Raw genomic sequence first — 13,747 nt, forward strand, 5'->3', positions numbered from 1 at the left:
ATCATCTACTGCAGATAATGCCTGAGCAAATGTTGTGCATAAATAGTATGCTTTTAAATTCAAAATAACACCCTCATCCATAAGTTGGATGAGTGAAGCTGTGTTTGGTGATAGAAATATGACACTTACGTTAAAATTGAAATCATCTAGGTGCGTAGGATGTCCAGGAGCATTATCTAATAGAAGCAAAATCTTGAAAAGAACGTCGTTATCTTTACAATATTTTTCAACCTTGAGAATGAAGCAGCATTTAAACCAATCCTCAAAAAGAGATATTGTTATCCATGCTCTGGTTTGATCGGAAATGCACGGGTAGGGTGGCTTTATTGATGCCCGTAAATGCACAAGGATTTTCAGAATGGTACACAAGTGGTTTTAATCTGTAATCTCCCGCTGCATTAGCCCCAAGCAAGAGCGTGGCCCTACCTTTTGATGCCTTGAAACCTAGCATTATATTTTCCTCTTTGGCAATGTATGTTCGATCTGGCATTTTTTTCCAATACAGAGCAGTCTCATCAACTTCACAAATTTGCTGCATTCAATAGCCACCGCCTTCATCAATAATTTTTTTCAAACTCATCACAAAATTTCTCTACAGCTGCAGAATTGGCACTGGTGACTTCACCACATACTTTAACATTGTGGAAACCAGTGCGATGCTTGAACCTATTAAACCACCCGTTACATGCCACGAACTTGGCTTGGAGTTTGCCATACTTATACTTAATATCTTTATAAATACTTGTTGCTTTTGCTTGAATGGTCATTAGACTCAGGGGCACTTGCTTCTGAATCTGATTTTCCATCCATATTATTAACAGCTGTTCCATCTTCAATAATTTCCACGAACTTGGCTTGGGGTTTGCCGTACTTATCCTTAATATCTTTATAAATACTTGTTGCTCTTGCTTGAATGGTCATTAGACTCAGGGGCACTCACTTCCAAATCTGATTTTCCATCCATATTATTAACAGTTGTTCCATCTTCGATATAGCACCTGAATGCTGTTTTGTGATCACTGTTGATCTTAGGTGCATTGATCCTTTGACATGTTCTTTTATACACGCACTGTCCTTTAAAATAGTATTCACTGTTGAAGCAGCGAGACCTAATTCCCTTGCAATAGATGACAAACTTTGTCCTGCTTTATACTTCTTAATCATTTTCATCTTCATTTCTAAATCAATTTTGTTTTGTTTCCTGGCACTGCTAGCACTTGCACTTTCTGTTGTAATATCTAAATAGGAATGAAGAGAAGTTTCTGAAAATTTGTGCTTTTAGGGAACACATTTCACCATAATAGCTTAAAAACCCAGAGAATTGCAGTTATTGGTATTATCGCAAATGCAATAAGATTGAGTTTACTACCCATTTATAATTACATGCCCTTACAGAAAAGCCCTATAAACTGGAAAGTGTAAATTGTTTTTATTGTTACTATGATTTTTTAGTGTTTCTCACCAACCATTGAAGTAAAAACGAAAGACGAAAAACCAAATTCTTAAAATTTTAATATTTACAATAAATTTATTTACAAACAAAACAAAATACCATATTACTGATGATAGCAATTTTAAAATAAGACAACTGTGATGTACAGTAAATATACAAGGTGATAATACAAATACCGAATTTAAAATACAATAAAATATACTAGGTTAAAAGCGCTAAAATACTAACTGAAGCTTTCAAAGGCTTCTGCCTTCTTTCTCAACAGTGTACTTCTATTCTGCGGTGCATCATTAAATACTAGCAGGTTCGCGGTGCGTCTCACGTAAACGTATACTGTTCCCGTCGGAACCGGAAGTGGCTCGGGAGCGTTTCAGGCAAAAACGTTCATCCCCTCCAAGGACTGCCGCCTCAAAGAGGGGATGAATGCGTGTGCCCCTATCTCTATTTATATTATTCTCAATAGAACTAATTCGTAAGCTCTCGAGCCACTTGCGGTCCCAAAATCTTTCAGGCAAACGTTTTTGCCTGAAACGCTCCTGAGCCACTTCCGGTTCCAACGGGACAGTATACGTTTACGTGAGACGCACCGCGAACCTGCTGGTATTTAATGATGCACCGCAGAATAGAAGTACACTGTTGAGAAAGAAGGCAGAAGCCTTTGAAAGCTTCAGTTAGTATTTTAGCGCTTTTAACCTAGTATATTTTATTGTATTTTAAATTTGGTATTTGTATTATCACCTTGTATATTTACTGTACATCACAGTTGTCTTATTTTAAAATTGCTATCATCAGTAATATGGTATTTTGTTTTGTTTGTAAATAAATTTATTGTAAATATTAAAATTTTAAGAATTTGGTTTTTCATCTTTCATTTTTACTTCAATGGTTGGTTAGAAACACTAAAAAATCATAGTATGAATATACCCAACCCCAGAGGCCTATTTGAAGAATTGTTTTTATTGTTTTTCGGTCATGACCTCCAGAAATGTGTTTTAGAAAAATATCACAAAGGTGTTCAAAATTGATTCTTATAATGGGAATATATGATAACGATGAAAGGGTAGTGCAATTTCCATTATAAATATGACCTTTTAGAGAGATAAATAGCTTAGTAATACCGTATAGTGAAATTTTCAACTTCCAAGGACTTGGAATGAATTACAAAAAAAAAAAAAAAAAAAAACCAATGTGTTATTGGGTTCACATTACAATATTTTCACAATACCTCCATTTATTCCTACAGGATGCAAAATACGTTTCCATGATTTTTTTTTAAGTTTGCACAGGCCGAAAAGTCAAATTTCTGTACGTTGAGTATTACGTAAGTTGGGGAGTTCCTGTACAACAATTTATCATATTAGAGTGGTAATAGTGGAAATTTGATGATATTTCAGACTTTTACCAATGAAAATGTGTAAATACTAGGATCTCCTGAATTTTCGGCTTTTATAGTAACACACACACACACACACATGCACGTGCACGCACACACAAATTTACTAATAACTGTGACAAGGAATAAATGTAGAACTTCATAAAATATATATACAAGGTCACATTATCTGAATTAGTAATAATGAAACAACATAGCTTTTTTTTTTATTTATTCTTCTTAATATATATTCTGGGAGAGAAAAAACACGCACAACTTTGGTTCTAGTCTCAGAAAAAATCCATATACAGCTTTTTTGAGATCATCCACCTTGAAAATATATGCTGATGAGGTGTCTCGTCATTTCTGAATAGGAGATAATGACTGGGGGCAAGTCTAGAGCGTGTAAGGTAAGTGGATTAACTTCTGGAATCTAGTCTCTCAGAGCAGCTGTTGCTTTATGGGACTTGTGTACAGGGGCATCATCATGAAGAAGCAAGACCTCATGTCAGTTTCCCTCTTCTCTGTTTCTTTATGGCCCACTTAATTTTTGAGAGCACCATCAGAGGCATCTCCGGCGATTATTTCCTTATGTGGCATGTAGTCAGCCAAAATATTTCCTTTCATATACTAAAAAGTGGTGGTCATGATCTTCTCAGTGCAGGATTGAGTCCTGAAATTTTCAAGTAGTTGTAACCCATGGTGTTTCCATTGTATAGACTCCTGTTTCATTTCTGGATCCCACTGATGAATCTGCATTTCATCACCAGTTACAATTCCTGAAAGAAACCCTTGTGGATCTGTATGTGTAAATTTTCCTCACAAATTTGAGCCCTGCTCTGTTTCCAAAGGCTTGTGAGCATTCTTGACACCCAGTAAGAACTGACCTTTAATGTGGCCAGTATTGATGGAGAATAGTCGCCAACTCCTTAGAAATATTACATTCTCTAAAACCATTAGTAAATTAATAAGAGGAGTTTACCTCAATATAGTACGTGGAACACTTCCGTATGATACCCTCCAGAAATTAAAACGGAAAAAACGAAAAAAAACGGAAAATCGTTTTGAATATTTTCGTTAGATTCTTTTAATTGCGTTAATTTGAATTTTAATTGTTTTGAATTGATTTTGAATTGTGTTAAATTGATTATTTAATTATTTATATTTTACTTTAATGTACCGGTAAGTTGTCGATTTTTTCGTTTTTTCCGTTTTAATTTCTGGAGGGTATCATACGGAAGTGTTCCACGTACTATATTGAGGTAAACTCCTCTTATTAATTTACTAATATTATTATCAACGTAGAACATATTGAGTATTACAACTCTGATTCATACTATTCTCTAAAACCATATACTCTTTAATATCCTGTCCTATATAACCAGGTCTTCAATGTTTTTTGGCACACTTCTGAAGTTTCTTCTGTTGTTTGTCACAAATGGGATCATCGTGTGCTGATTCCCAACACCCATTTAAACTGCTTGAACCAAAATTTTATCTAGTATTCAGAGGGGGCAGCATTACCATACAACTTTCATGTATTTGTGAATAACTTTTGGTCCACTTTTGTCAAAAATTCGATAGCCCAGTGCTCCACTTTTGCAGCGTCCTTATTTTCCTTTGAGATGGCTGCTTTAAATCTCTTCTGTACTTTGAGTTGGACCTGTAAAAATAAAATAGAGTACAGAAAGTCCTCGACATACATTGTGCTGATATACATCATTGATTAATTAGGGATGGTAAACTCGACATACATCATATATATTCGCACTTACATTGTTTGAACAGGAATGTACATGTATTTCCCTTGAATCTTCTCTTTCTCCATCTGCATTTAAATTCAAATTTAAAATGTAAAAATTTATACAGTATGTATCAAAACATAAGTACAGTAATAAGTATGTATTAAATATTTAATACAACAAATAAATTTTACAAAACTTTATAGCCATTACTGTATACACTGAGTGGACAGAAATCACGGGATACCTAGTAACGAGTAGGCCCACCTTTCACCTGGATAAGGGCAATCACACAGCGAGGCATTGAGTCATCTAGTTCACAAAAGTGTTCCACAGGTATTTCCATCCATTTTTGCTGCACCGCTGTCCATAATTCCATCTCATTCCTGGGTGGAGGATCCAAAGCTTGAACGGACCTTTCCACAGCATCCCAAAGATGCTTCCCAGGGTTCATGTCCGGTGAATGGGGAGGCCATTCCATGGTGGTAAAATCTACGGAATGTTCTTTGAACCATGTTCTAGTCACCACAGCACTGTGGGGAGGCTTATTGTCCTGCTGGAGGAGCCCATTGTCCTGTGGGTGCACAATGACCATGAAGGGATGCAGAAGGTCTGCAAGGATGGACACGTAATGTGGACTGTTCAGAGATGCATCTAGACGTACCAGAGGTCCCAATGTATGCTAGTTAAACACTCCCCAGACCATTACTGACCATCCACCTGCCTGAACAGTTCATTGTTCACATGATGGGTGCATAGCTTCATGCGGTTTCCGCCAGATAAACACCCTCCCGTCCACTCAATAACTGGAAATGGGACTCGTCGGACCAGGAGACCCGTCTCCAATCATCCAAGACCCAGTGCCGATGTTCCTTCGCCCAGTTAAGGTGTAGAGTCCTGTGTCTTGGTATTAGCAATGGGACTCTGGTGGGTCAGCGGCTCCCATAACCTATTGTGGCTAATGATCGCCTCATGGTCTTGGTGGAGATGTTTCTGGCACCTCCCTCGTTGAAATTTGTGGTGATTTGTGCCACTGTTGCTCTCCTGTTGGCCGAAACAATGCAAGACAGATGTCAATGGCCACAGCACTGTCCACGATAAGATGTTATTCTAGAAATAGCATATTCCCTATACACTCTTGATACTGTCGAGCGGGGATAGTGCAATTTCTGTACCACTTCCATGGTAGAGTTACCCATGCATCAGGAACCCACTATCATCCCACTTTCAAAGTCAGTTAACTCGCAATGTTTATTCATACCAATATCGAATTACTGTCTACGTGAATGCGGTGATCCAATGTACCTATATACATGCCAAGTAGTGGGTTCGTCCACTAGAAAGGGGGACAGCGTCGCATTGCCCAGGAATCCCATGAATTCTGTTCTTTCAGTGGATATATACATATGGAATATCCCATGAATTCATATATCCCATAAATTCTGTTCTTTCAGTGTATATATATATCCCATGAATTCTGTTCTTTCAGTGTATAAAGTACTATAAATCATAATTTTAGAGAATATTTAATGGAATAAAATGTAAATAATAAGTAAATAGTGAATCCTAGAAAATAAACAATAGAACTTTCTAGAACAATGCACAGTAGGTCCGTGATGTCACATAGCGTCACTTGTGTACCCACAATGTCCAGTTCCACGTTTTCGTGAGTGAAGAGGCACTGTGAATATATATCCAAAAATATTTCACTAATACTTCATCATGAGTGGAATATATTCAAGAAAGTTGCCTAGTGCAGTGAAAAGACAACATAATGTGACTTTAGCTGTTAAAATAGAGGTGATTAAGCAAAGTAGAAGTGGTGAAAGAGCTGTTGATATTGCTCAGTGTCTTGACTTACCACCAAAAACAATGTGTGCGATTATGAAAAATGCAGGGGAGATAATGAGCAAAGCACAGTATGTAACCCAACATTCTGCCATTAAAATTACCACACAGAGGGTTAGCATTATGAAAAAAATGGAGAAGTTGCTTTCAACCTAGTTCAAAGATTTGAACAAGCAAAATACTCCAGTAAGTTTTGTTCTTAATTCGGGAGGCGCCTCCGTAGCCAGGTGGGCAGGAGCAGCAGTGCGTAGCACGTGCTTCTTGATTAGACCGGGGTTCAAGCCCATGCCCACCAAACACGGAGGATGCGGAAAGGTCAGGGAACAACCACCGCATATCCCCAGAGCAATATTGCCTTAGTTGCTAATGCTCCTAAAAACCAACAACAACAACATCTTAATTTGGGAGAAGGCCCTCAGCCTTTATGATTTTGTTAAAAGTGAGGGGGAGTGCTTAGCTTCAGCAAGTGAAACTTTTAGTGTGAGTCATGGCTGGTTTCGTAGGTTTCAATCCCATTATGGATTTAAAAATGTGATACTACAAGGTGAGGTAGCAAATGCAGACACTGAAGGAGCATCTGCATTTGCACAGACTTTGTCTAGGATTGTAGAGGAAGAAGGTTACGACTCTAGACAAGTTTTTAATGTGGATGAAACTGGAAGAGAATGCCATCCAAAACATTATTTCAACCCATGAAAAAAGTGCTCTAGAGTTTAAGGCTTCCAAAGACCGCTTAACACTTTTGCTTGGAGGGAATGCAAATTAAGGAAAGAAGCTCAAGCCACTACTCTTGTATCACAGTGAGAATCTAGGGCCATGAAAAATTATGTGAAATCTTGCCTCCCTGTGACCTAGAAATCCCAGCGAAAGGCTTGGATTACAAGGCAAATCTTCCATGACTGGTTCGTAGAAAGTCTTACTCCTGAACTAAAACTTTATTGCCAACACGAAAATTTGTCATTTAAGATTCTTCTGTTGTTGGATAATGCCCCAGCCCATGACATCGACTTTGAAGCTTTGTGTCCCAACATCAAAGTTGTGTTTCTGCCACCACAAATTACTTCATTCATTCAGCCTATGGACCAATGTGTCATAGCAAATTTTAAAGCTTACTATTTAAGAAGAACATTTAGAAAGCTAATCCATGAGACTGATGGTGAATGCAAACTAACTGTTCAGGAGTTTTGGAAGAGCTTTAACATCAGGGATGCAGTGAACATTATTGGTGAGGCATGGAATGAAGTGACAGTTAGGTGTATGAACAGTGTTTGGAAGAACATTTATCCTGAAGCTGTGCATGGCTTTACTGGTTTTGAAACTTCTGAAGAAGTTCATGGGAAGCTGGTGTCTTTGGCAAGGCAAGTTTTTGGTTGACGAGGAGGATGTTAAAGAGCTGCTTGAGTCACTCACAGCCCTTAACTTTGAAGAATTGGCTGGACTGAATAGGCATTCTGCAGAGTAGTGATCACCTGCCCGATCATTCTGCTAAGGTAACATGACTCATAAATGATAGTTTATCTTGCTATTGTGAGATTTATGATGCAAAGATTCATGGTGGCAAGCAGATGAGTTAGATTCCTTCTTCAAGAAAAAAGTCAGAGAACCTCAGCCTCAAAGCTAGTCACAGAAGCAGCAGGAACTTCAGCTACAGTTGCAGCAACTTCAAGTGCTGAGGAGGAGCAATTGTAATAGGAAGAATAATGAAAAATTTTTGTTTTATTAATAATTTAAGTGTATTTTCTAATTATTATTTAGCAATTACAATAAATTATACTGTATTACAGTTTAGTGTACAATAAAATAAGTATTTCCTATTCATATGCCTAAACTCTTCCATATAAATTCGAATTTTTTAGTTGGTCTGGAATGTATCTCCCACATAATACATTTGTTCAATGGGAAATCGCTGTCTGATATATGTTGTTTCGTTATAAGTCGTGCTTTTTAGGAACATAACTACGCACATATCAAGGACCCTCTATGTTATATGTTAAAATTTCAGTTTTTTTTTTATGTCTGCTGTATTTATAGATAACCTTGGTAAATCTGCCGCTGATAATGTATACATGTAAAGGTACATTTTGTTGCAAAAATAGGATTGGTTTTTATATACCTTATATTAAGTCACTGCCTCTGTCATCAAATCTGCCAATCGCTTTTTCAGTCACTTGTAATAGAGATAGAAGGCTGAAACTGTACATATTCCTGATTCTCACGACAATGCATTGTATCAAAATTTGAGCCAAATCTATCAAGCAGTGCACCGTGTAGCCATTGCATATCATATATCAGCTACCTGGATTTATACCTGACCCGGATTTCGAAACTTTTCCCCACTTTTTATCTGGTTAGATGGGTGTAATTTTGTAAACAATCTCTTTTGATGTAATAATGTTTCCAATTAAATTTGAGCTAATCCATCATGTGGTCCACTGTGCAGCTATTACATGCCTCGTATCAGCTACCTGCTTTACATTGTTGTATGCATGTAATACATACATATAAAAAGTGCAAGATTTTATCGTCTATTCTTGCATTGTGTAAAGATTTTTTGTTGGTGAAAATCTTTTTACATAAATTTTCAATCATACTATACAGTAAACCCCGCTATTCGTGGGGGTTACGTTCCTGAGAAATGCCGCGAATACCGAAAACGCGAATACTGAGTCATGGCTCCCATAGTAATAAAGGGGTTCCGTTCCAAAGTATGAAATACAGTATATAAGAAAAACTAGTCTAAAATTTTGTCTATGTATGTATTATAGGTACCTTCATAATATGACTATGTACATAGACAGTACATAGTGAAATGCAAGCATAAGGCATCGAAATGAAAATAAGAAACAATTTAATATTAAATGTAATATTTATTAGAAATTTCAAACAAATCTTTCAATGCAGCACCTTTTCTATAGCTAAAAAACTTATCCCGCCAGTGCTATCACCAGTTTCGCTAAAGTGTTGATAAGAGTTTTGCCTTTTCACGAATGATGAGTGAACTTAAGGGAATTTTATTTTGAGTTTGGTCTTCTATCCAGAGATTTAAAGCCTTTTCCATTTTTTCTAATTTAATATCACGAGTTACAGAGCAAATTTTTAAAGCAATTAGCGCGTTTTCACGGACACTACGGCGGATTTTTTTCCCCCGATTTCTTGATTGATCGTACCGTTGACTTATTGATTTTATAATGTTTTGCCACTGACGAGACACTTTCACCATTAGAAATTTTGTCTAATAACTGAATTTTACTCGCTAATGTCATCATCACCTTTGATCTTTTCACAATTCTCTTGTAATTCGTAGCCATATTTTTGTAGGGGTTAGAAAGAATTTGTCCACAATAAAGTCACTTTCTACTGTTCATACACTCGAAAAAGTCTGTTTACACTAACACTGCAAAATGGTAGATTTTTCACTTTTGTAAGCATATCAATTTATAAATTGATAAATTTATTCAATTTATAAGCATATAAATTAAAAGCAAACGACGAAACCTTCCATGACAAGCGCATAGCACATACTGAACAAGGATTAGCGAGAAACATCCACGCTCGCGATTTTGTCACCCCTCTCCTCCCACCCACCCACTGAGCACTGTTTTGACCGGGAAAGATGATTTTAGCCACGCCCATGCTTTTTTATGGGGGGAAAATGTTCACGGCAATTTAAAATTCACATTTTTTTAGATTTCATTTTATATTAAATCAGCGACTGCGAATACAGATACCGCGAGTAGCGGGGGGTTACTGTATTTATAAAAAATATATGAAAATTTCTATTCATAAAAAGTATAAAAATAAAAAATAAAATTAAAAAAATAATATAAAAGTTTTTCAAAAATATACCTTAATTCTAGTAAATTCTAATAAAATATAAGGTGTGGCCTTTACCATTTTTAACGTGAGGCATTTTATGTTTCAAGGGTTAAGGCCACACCTTATATTTTATCGGAATTAAGGTATATTTTCGAAAAACTTGCTTTTTATATTATTTTTTATTACTACTTAAATTAACTTACTGAAAAATAAATGCTTTGACCACAAACTAATTCATTAAAATAAGAATCATTATTCTTCAATTTTTTTTACTCTGTCCTCAGTTTTAATTTTTTTACATTTTTGTGCATAAGCTCATTACATTAAATTTTTAAAAATATATATTGTATTTTTTTATTATTCTGTTTTATTTGCTTTTCTTTTCCTCGTGATGACTAAATAATTATTAAATTATGATAGAAGCTAATTAAATTATTAATTAATTTGATTAATTTCTATGCATTTAAAAGTTGTTTAAAAGCAAAGTCTTAAATGGTATACAGTTAAGCTGAGTGCGGTTGCAGTACCTTATGTTACAGATTGTAGATTGGATATTATTGGATTGGATAAGTTGTTATAAAAACTGTAAAAAATATTTTATTACAACTGTTTAATTAAGAGTCTGTAATAAAATATTCATAATATTTTTGAATTTGTTAATTGTAATTAGGGTCTATCTCAGCTTTTCGGCGTTTATTTGAAGAACCAATTCTGCGTTCTCATCAGCCTGATTCCACAACAGAAGAAAAAGAAACTGGAGAAGCTAGAGCTGCTGAATTGGCCCAGTTAACAAGTTCTTTTGTTCTACGTAGAACACAGGACATTATTAATAAATATCTTCCACCAAAAGGCAGGTTTATTTATATTTTATATAATGATTATGAATATTATCAGTGAATATCATCCTCCATGTATTTTAAATAATAATAATAGAATCTCTATTAAACTAATAAAACTTATACAAATCATCTTATACGGCTGACCAGTAGGGCTTTATATATGATTGATCATAAAAACAACAACTGTAATCACAGACAGACATTAAGATGCAATATGTAATGTAATAAAGTTTGTCTCAGGATTTTCCCTGATTTTGCGACCACAAAATTCCTTTTTGTATTGTATTGACTGCACCCAAGACTGACATGGAACTAATTTTAATAATGATAAAGAAAAGCACGAATGGCTTTTGCCTAATTTGATGTTATTAAGTAAGAACGTGAAAGTAAGAACTTCCCTTTTAAATCTGGGAATGGAATTTGAAAACAATTTCCAAAATATTTAACTTAGTGGTGGTGGCAGGTCACTTGACAGGGAATGTTATTTTCTTTGAAAATTATTTTCAAAGAAATGAGAATCTTATTTTCTTTGAAAATGACATTCCCAAGTTTACTGTTAATTATTAATTAAAAATCTGAAATTTTTCCTACCTTCCTAAATATAGCAAACTTTTATCACAATAGTTTCTGTATAAAACCATAAAAAAATTTTCTAGGAAACTCTTTGGAAACAGCAGTTTTTTTATCAGTCTATCAGGTGACCCACCATTGTGGTTAGAAATCTTTGCAGCTATTTAACTTTTTATTTAAAGGGCACCATGGTAGCAGGCAAGAGTCCGATGCTGTGTTTGTTTATAGTTTCCGGTTACTTTTTTTTTGAAAGATGGGAACGTGAAATCTGATAGTTTCTCAAGATGGCTGCTACACTGTGGAAAGCAAGATAATTTTTCAAATTTCGCACACAATGAGAATGTATCAAATTTGAAATAAATTTTGAAATAAACCTGAAAATGGAATTAACTAATAGTATTGAATATATATAATAATTTTTTTTTTAAATTTTTAAATATTTATATTACAATAAGCAGAAATCTGCAGTTTTAACATTTCATGCACATAACTGGAAAATGGAAGAGAATAAAACTGTTGTTTCTATTTTATGTCAAAAACATTTTTTTGCAATTTTAAGCAGAATTATTATATATTTTTTTTAAACAAAAGGTGTAAAACAAAATTGCATGTTTTAAAATTTAAAAGTGCATACAATAAATGCTCTAGTCCATTCAGAAAAGATCTTTAGATATTTCTTAAGCAGAATTCAAAAAAACCCAAAACATTTTGCACAAATTAAAAAGAAAGTAGCGCACCAGTCAGCTGGCCCACCATTGTTTTTGTTAAATTTTTGCAGTGCCACCTCTCTGCTCTATTAAAAAATCTGTTTTTTACCAGTTAAGGATTGACATAAGTGCATATGCTTTGCATGCTACATCTTTTCAAAACTGGTTTATATCCAAAAAACTACACTAGTTAAGTGTGGGAAATAATTTTATAGTTTACAAGAATACAAAATTATGAATGATTATTTGAATATTGAATTGATTGAATTACTTATTTATATATATATAATTTTTTTTTTTTTTTTCTTTACCAGTGGAATATGTGGTATTCTGTAAGCCCACCAACTTCCAGCTTCACCTTTACAGGCATCTTTTAAATTCTAGAGAAGTAAGAAAGTGTTTTACCCATTTGGCTGCTGTGGAAAATTCTCATCCTTTAATGTGTTTAACTGCACTTAGAAAATTATGCAACCATCCATTCCTGTTACATAAAAGGAGCAGTGAGGAAGATAAAGCAGTCAATGAAGTAAGATTTTAAAAGTATTTCTATGACTGTCCAAAATCAAAGCAGACAATTATAATTTAAACTTAATATAATTTAGAGCCATTGACATATATATTTAATTAATAGACAAGTTTATTTGTCTTGGATCATCATATAACAAATTGCTTAAGCATTGTTTATAATCTTCCACACTTTGCATCTGGTTATTCTGATTTGTACATTAAATGCGTAAAAATGTTTCTTTACTGAAGATTAGAGTTAATGTATTGGTGGTAGTAGTAGTAGTAGAGGCATATGATGCAAGAAAGCAAGTGTATGAGCTTATGCAGCATCAGCCAAAAAAAAAAATTACAAAACAATCCCCTCTAAATGTTTGTCCAGTTCCTCCTTAAATATATTTAACCTATCAACTTCCACAATGACAGATGGAAGTTTGTTCCAGCAATTAACCACCCGCTGGCTAATTGGAATTGAGATGTTAATGTATATAGTTAAATATCTGATAGCATATGTACAGAAACCTACATAGTAAACTTAATGTGAAACTGAGAGGATTGTGATCAAATATGTACACCTCATATTAATGAGCTTTTAATAACAAATTTTTGGCTCATACTCTGGGATGGTCACATAGGTTCAGAGGATCTTATGAGATAGATAATACAAGAGCAGTACCATATTTAATAGTTGCATGGACCCAAACAGTGGTCAGCTCAAATATGCCCACATATTTGAGGATATATATGTCATATCCCCACATTCAGTAACGTCAGCTCTCTCTCTCTGGCAAATTCCGTTGTTTATATTCACTTGACAAATGATACTAACAAAGTAAAGTAACCATATGTCTTGAGAGGATATTTAAATATGAATAATAATAATTAAACATCATGAA

At 34.7% G+C, this 13,747-nt stretch overlaps 1 protein-coding gene across 1 annotated transcript in view; it reads left to right on the top strand.

Moving 5' to 3' along the window:
* Nucleotides 1–13,747, top strand: part of LOC150086038 (DNA repair and recombination protein RAD54B-like) — a 354,517-nt gene that overhangs the window by 189,036 nt on the left and 151,734 nt on the right. Inside the window, exons 15-16 of the mRNA XM_090374778.1 lie at nt 10,902–11,081; nt 12,662–12,864. Of these exons, the coding sequence (XP_090230904.1) occupies nt 10,902–11,081; nt 12,662–12,864 (383 nt within the window). The remainder of the gene's footprint in view (nt 1–10,901; nt 11,082–12,661; nt 12,865–13,747) is intronic.

This window comes from Mastigoproctus giganteus, chromosome 5 (assembly GCF_048544385.1).
Source record: "Mastigoproctus giganteus isolate SK-2022 chromosome 5, ASM4854438v1, whole genome shotgun sequence".
Classification (NCBI taxonomy): Eukaryota; Metazoa; Arthropoda; class Arachnida; order Uropygi; family Thelyphonidae; genus Mastigoproctus; species Mastigoproctus giganteus.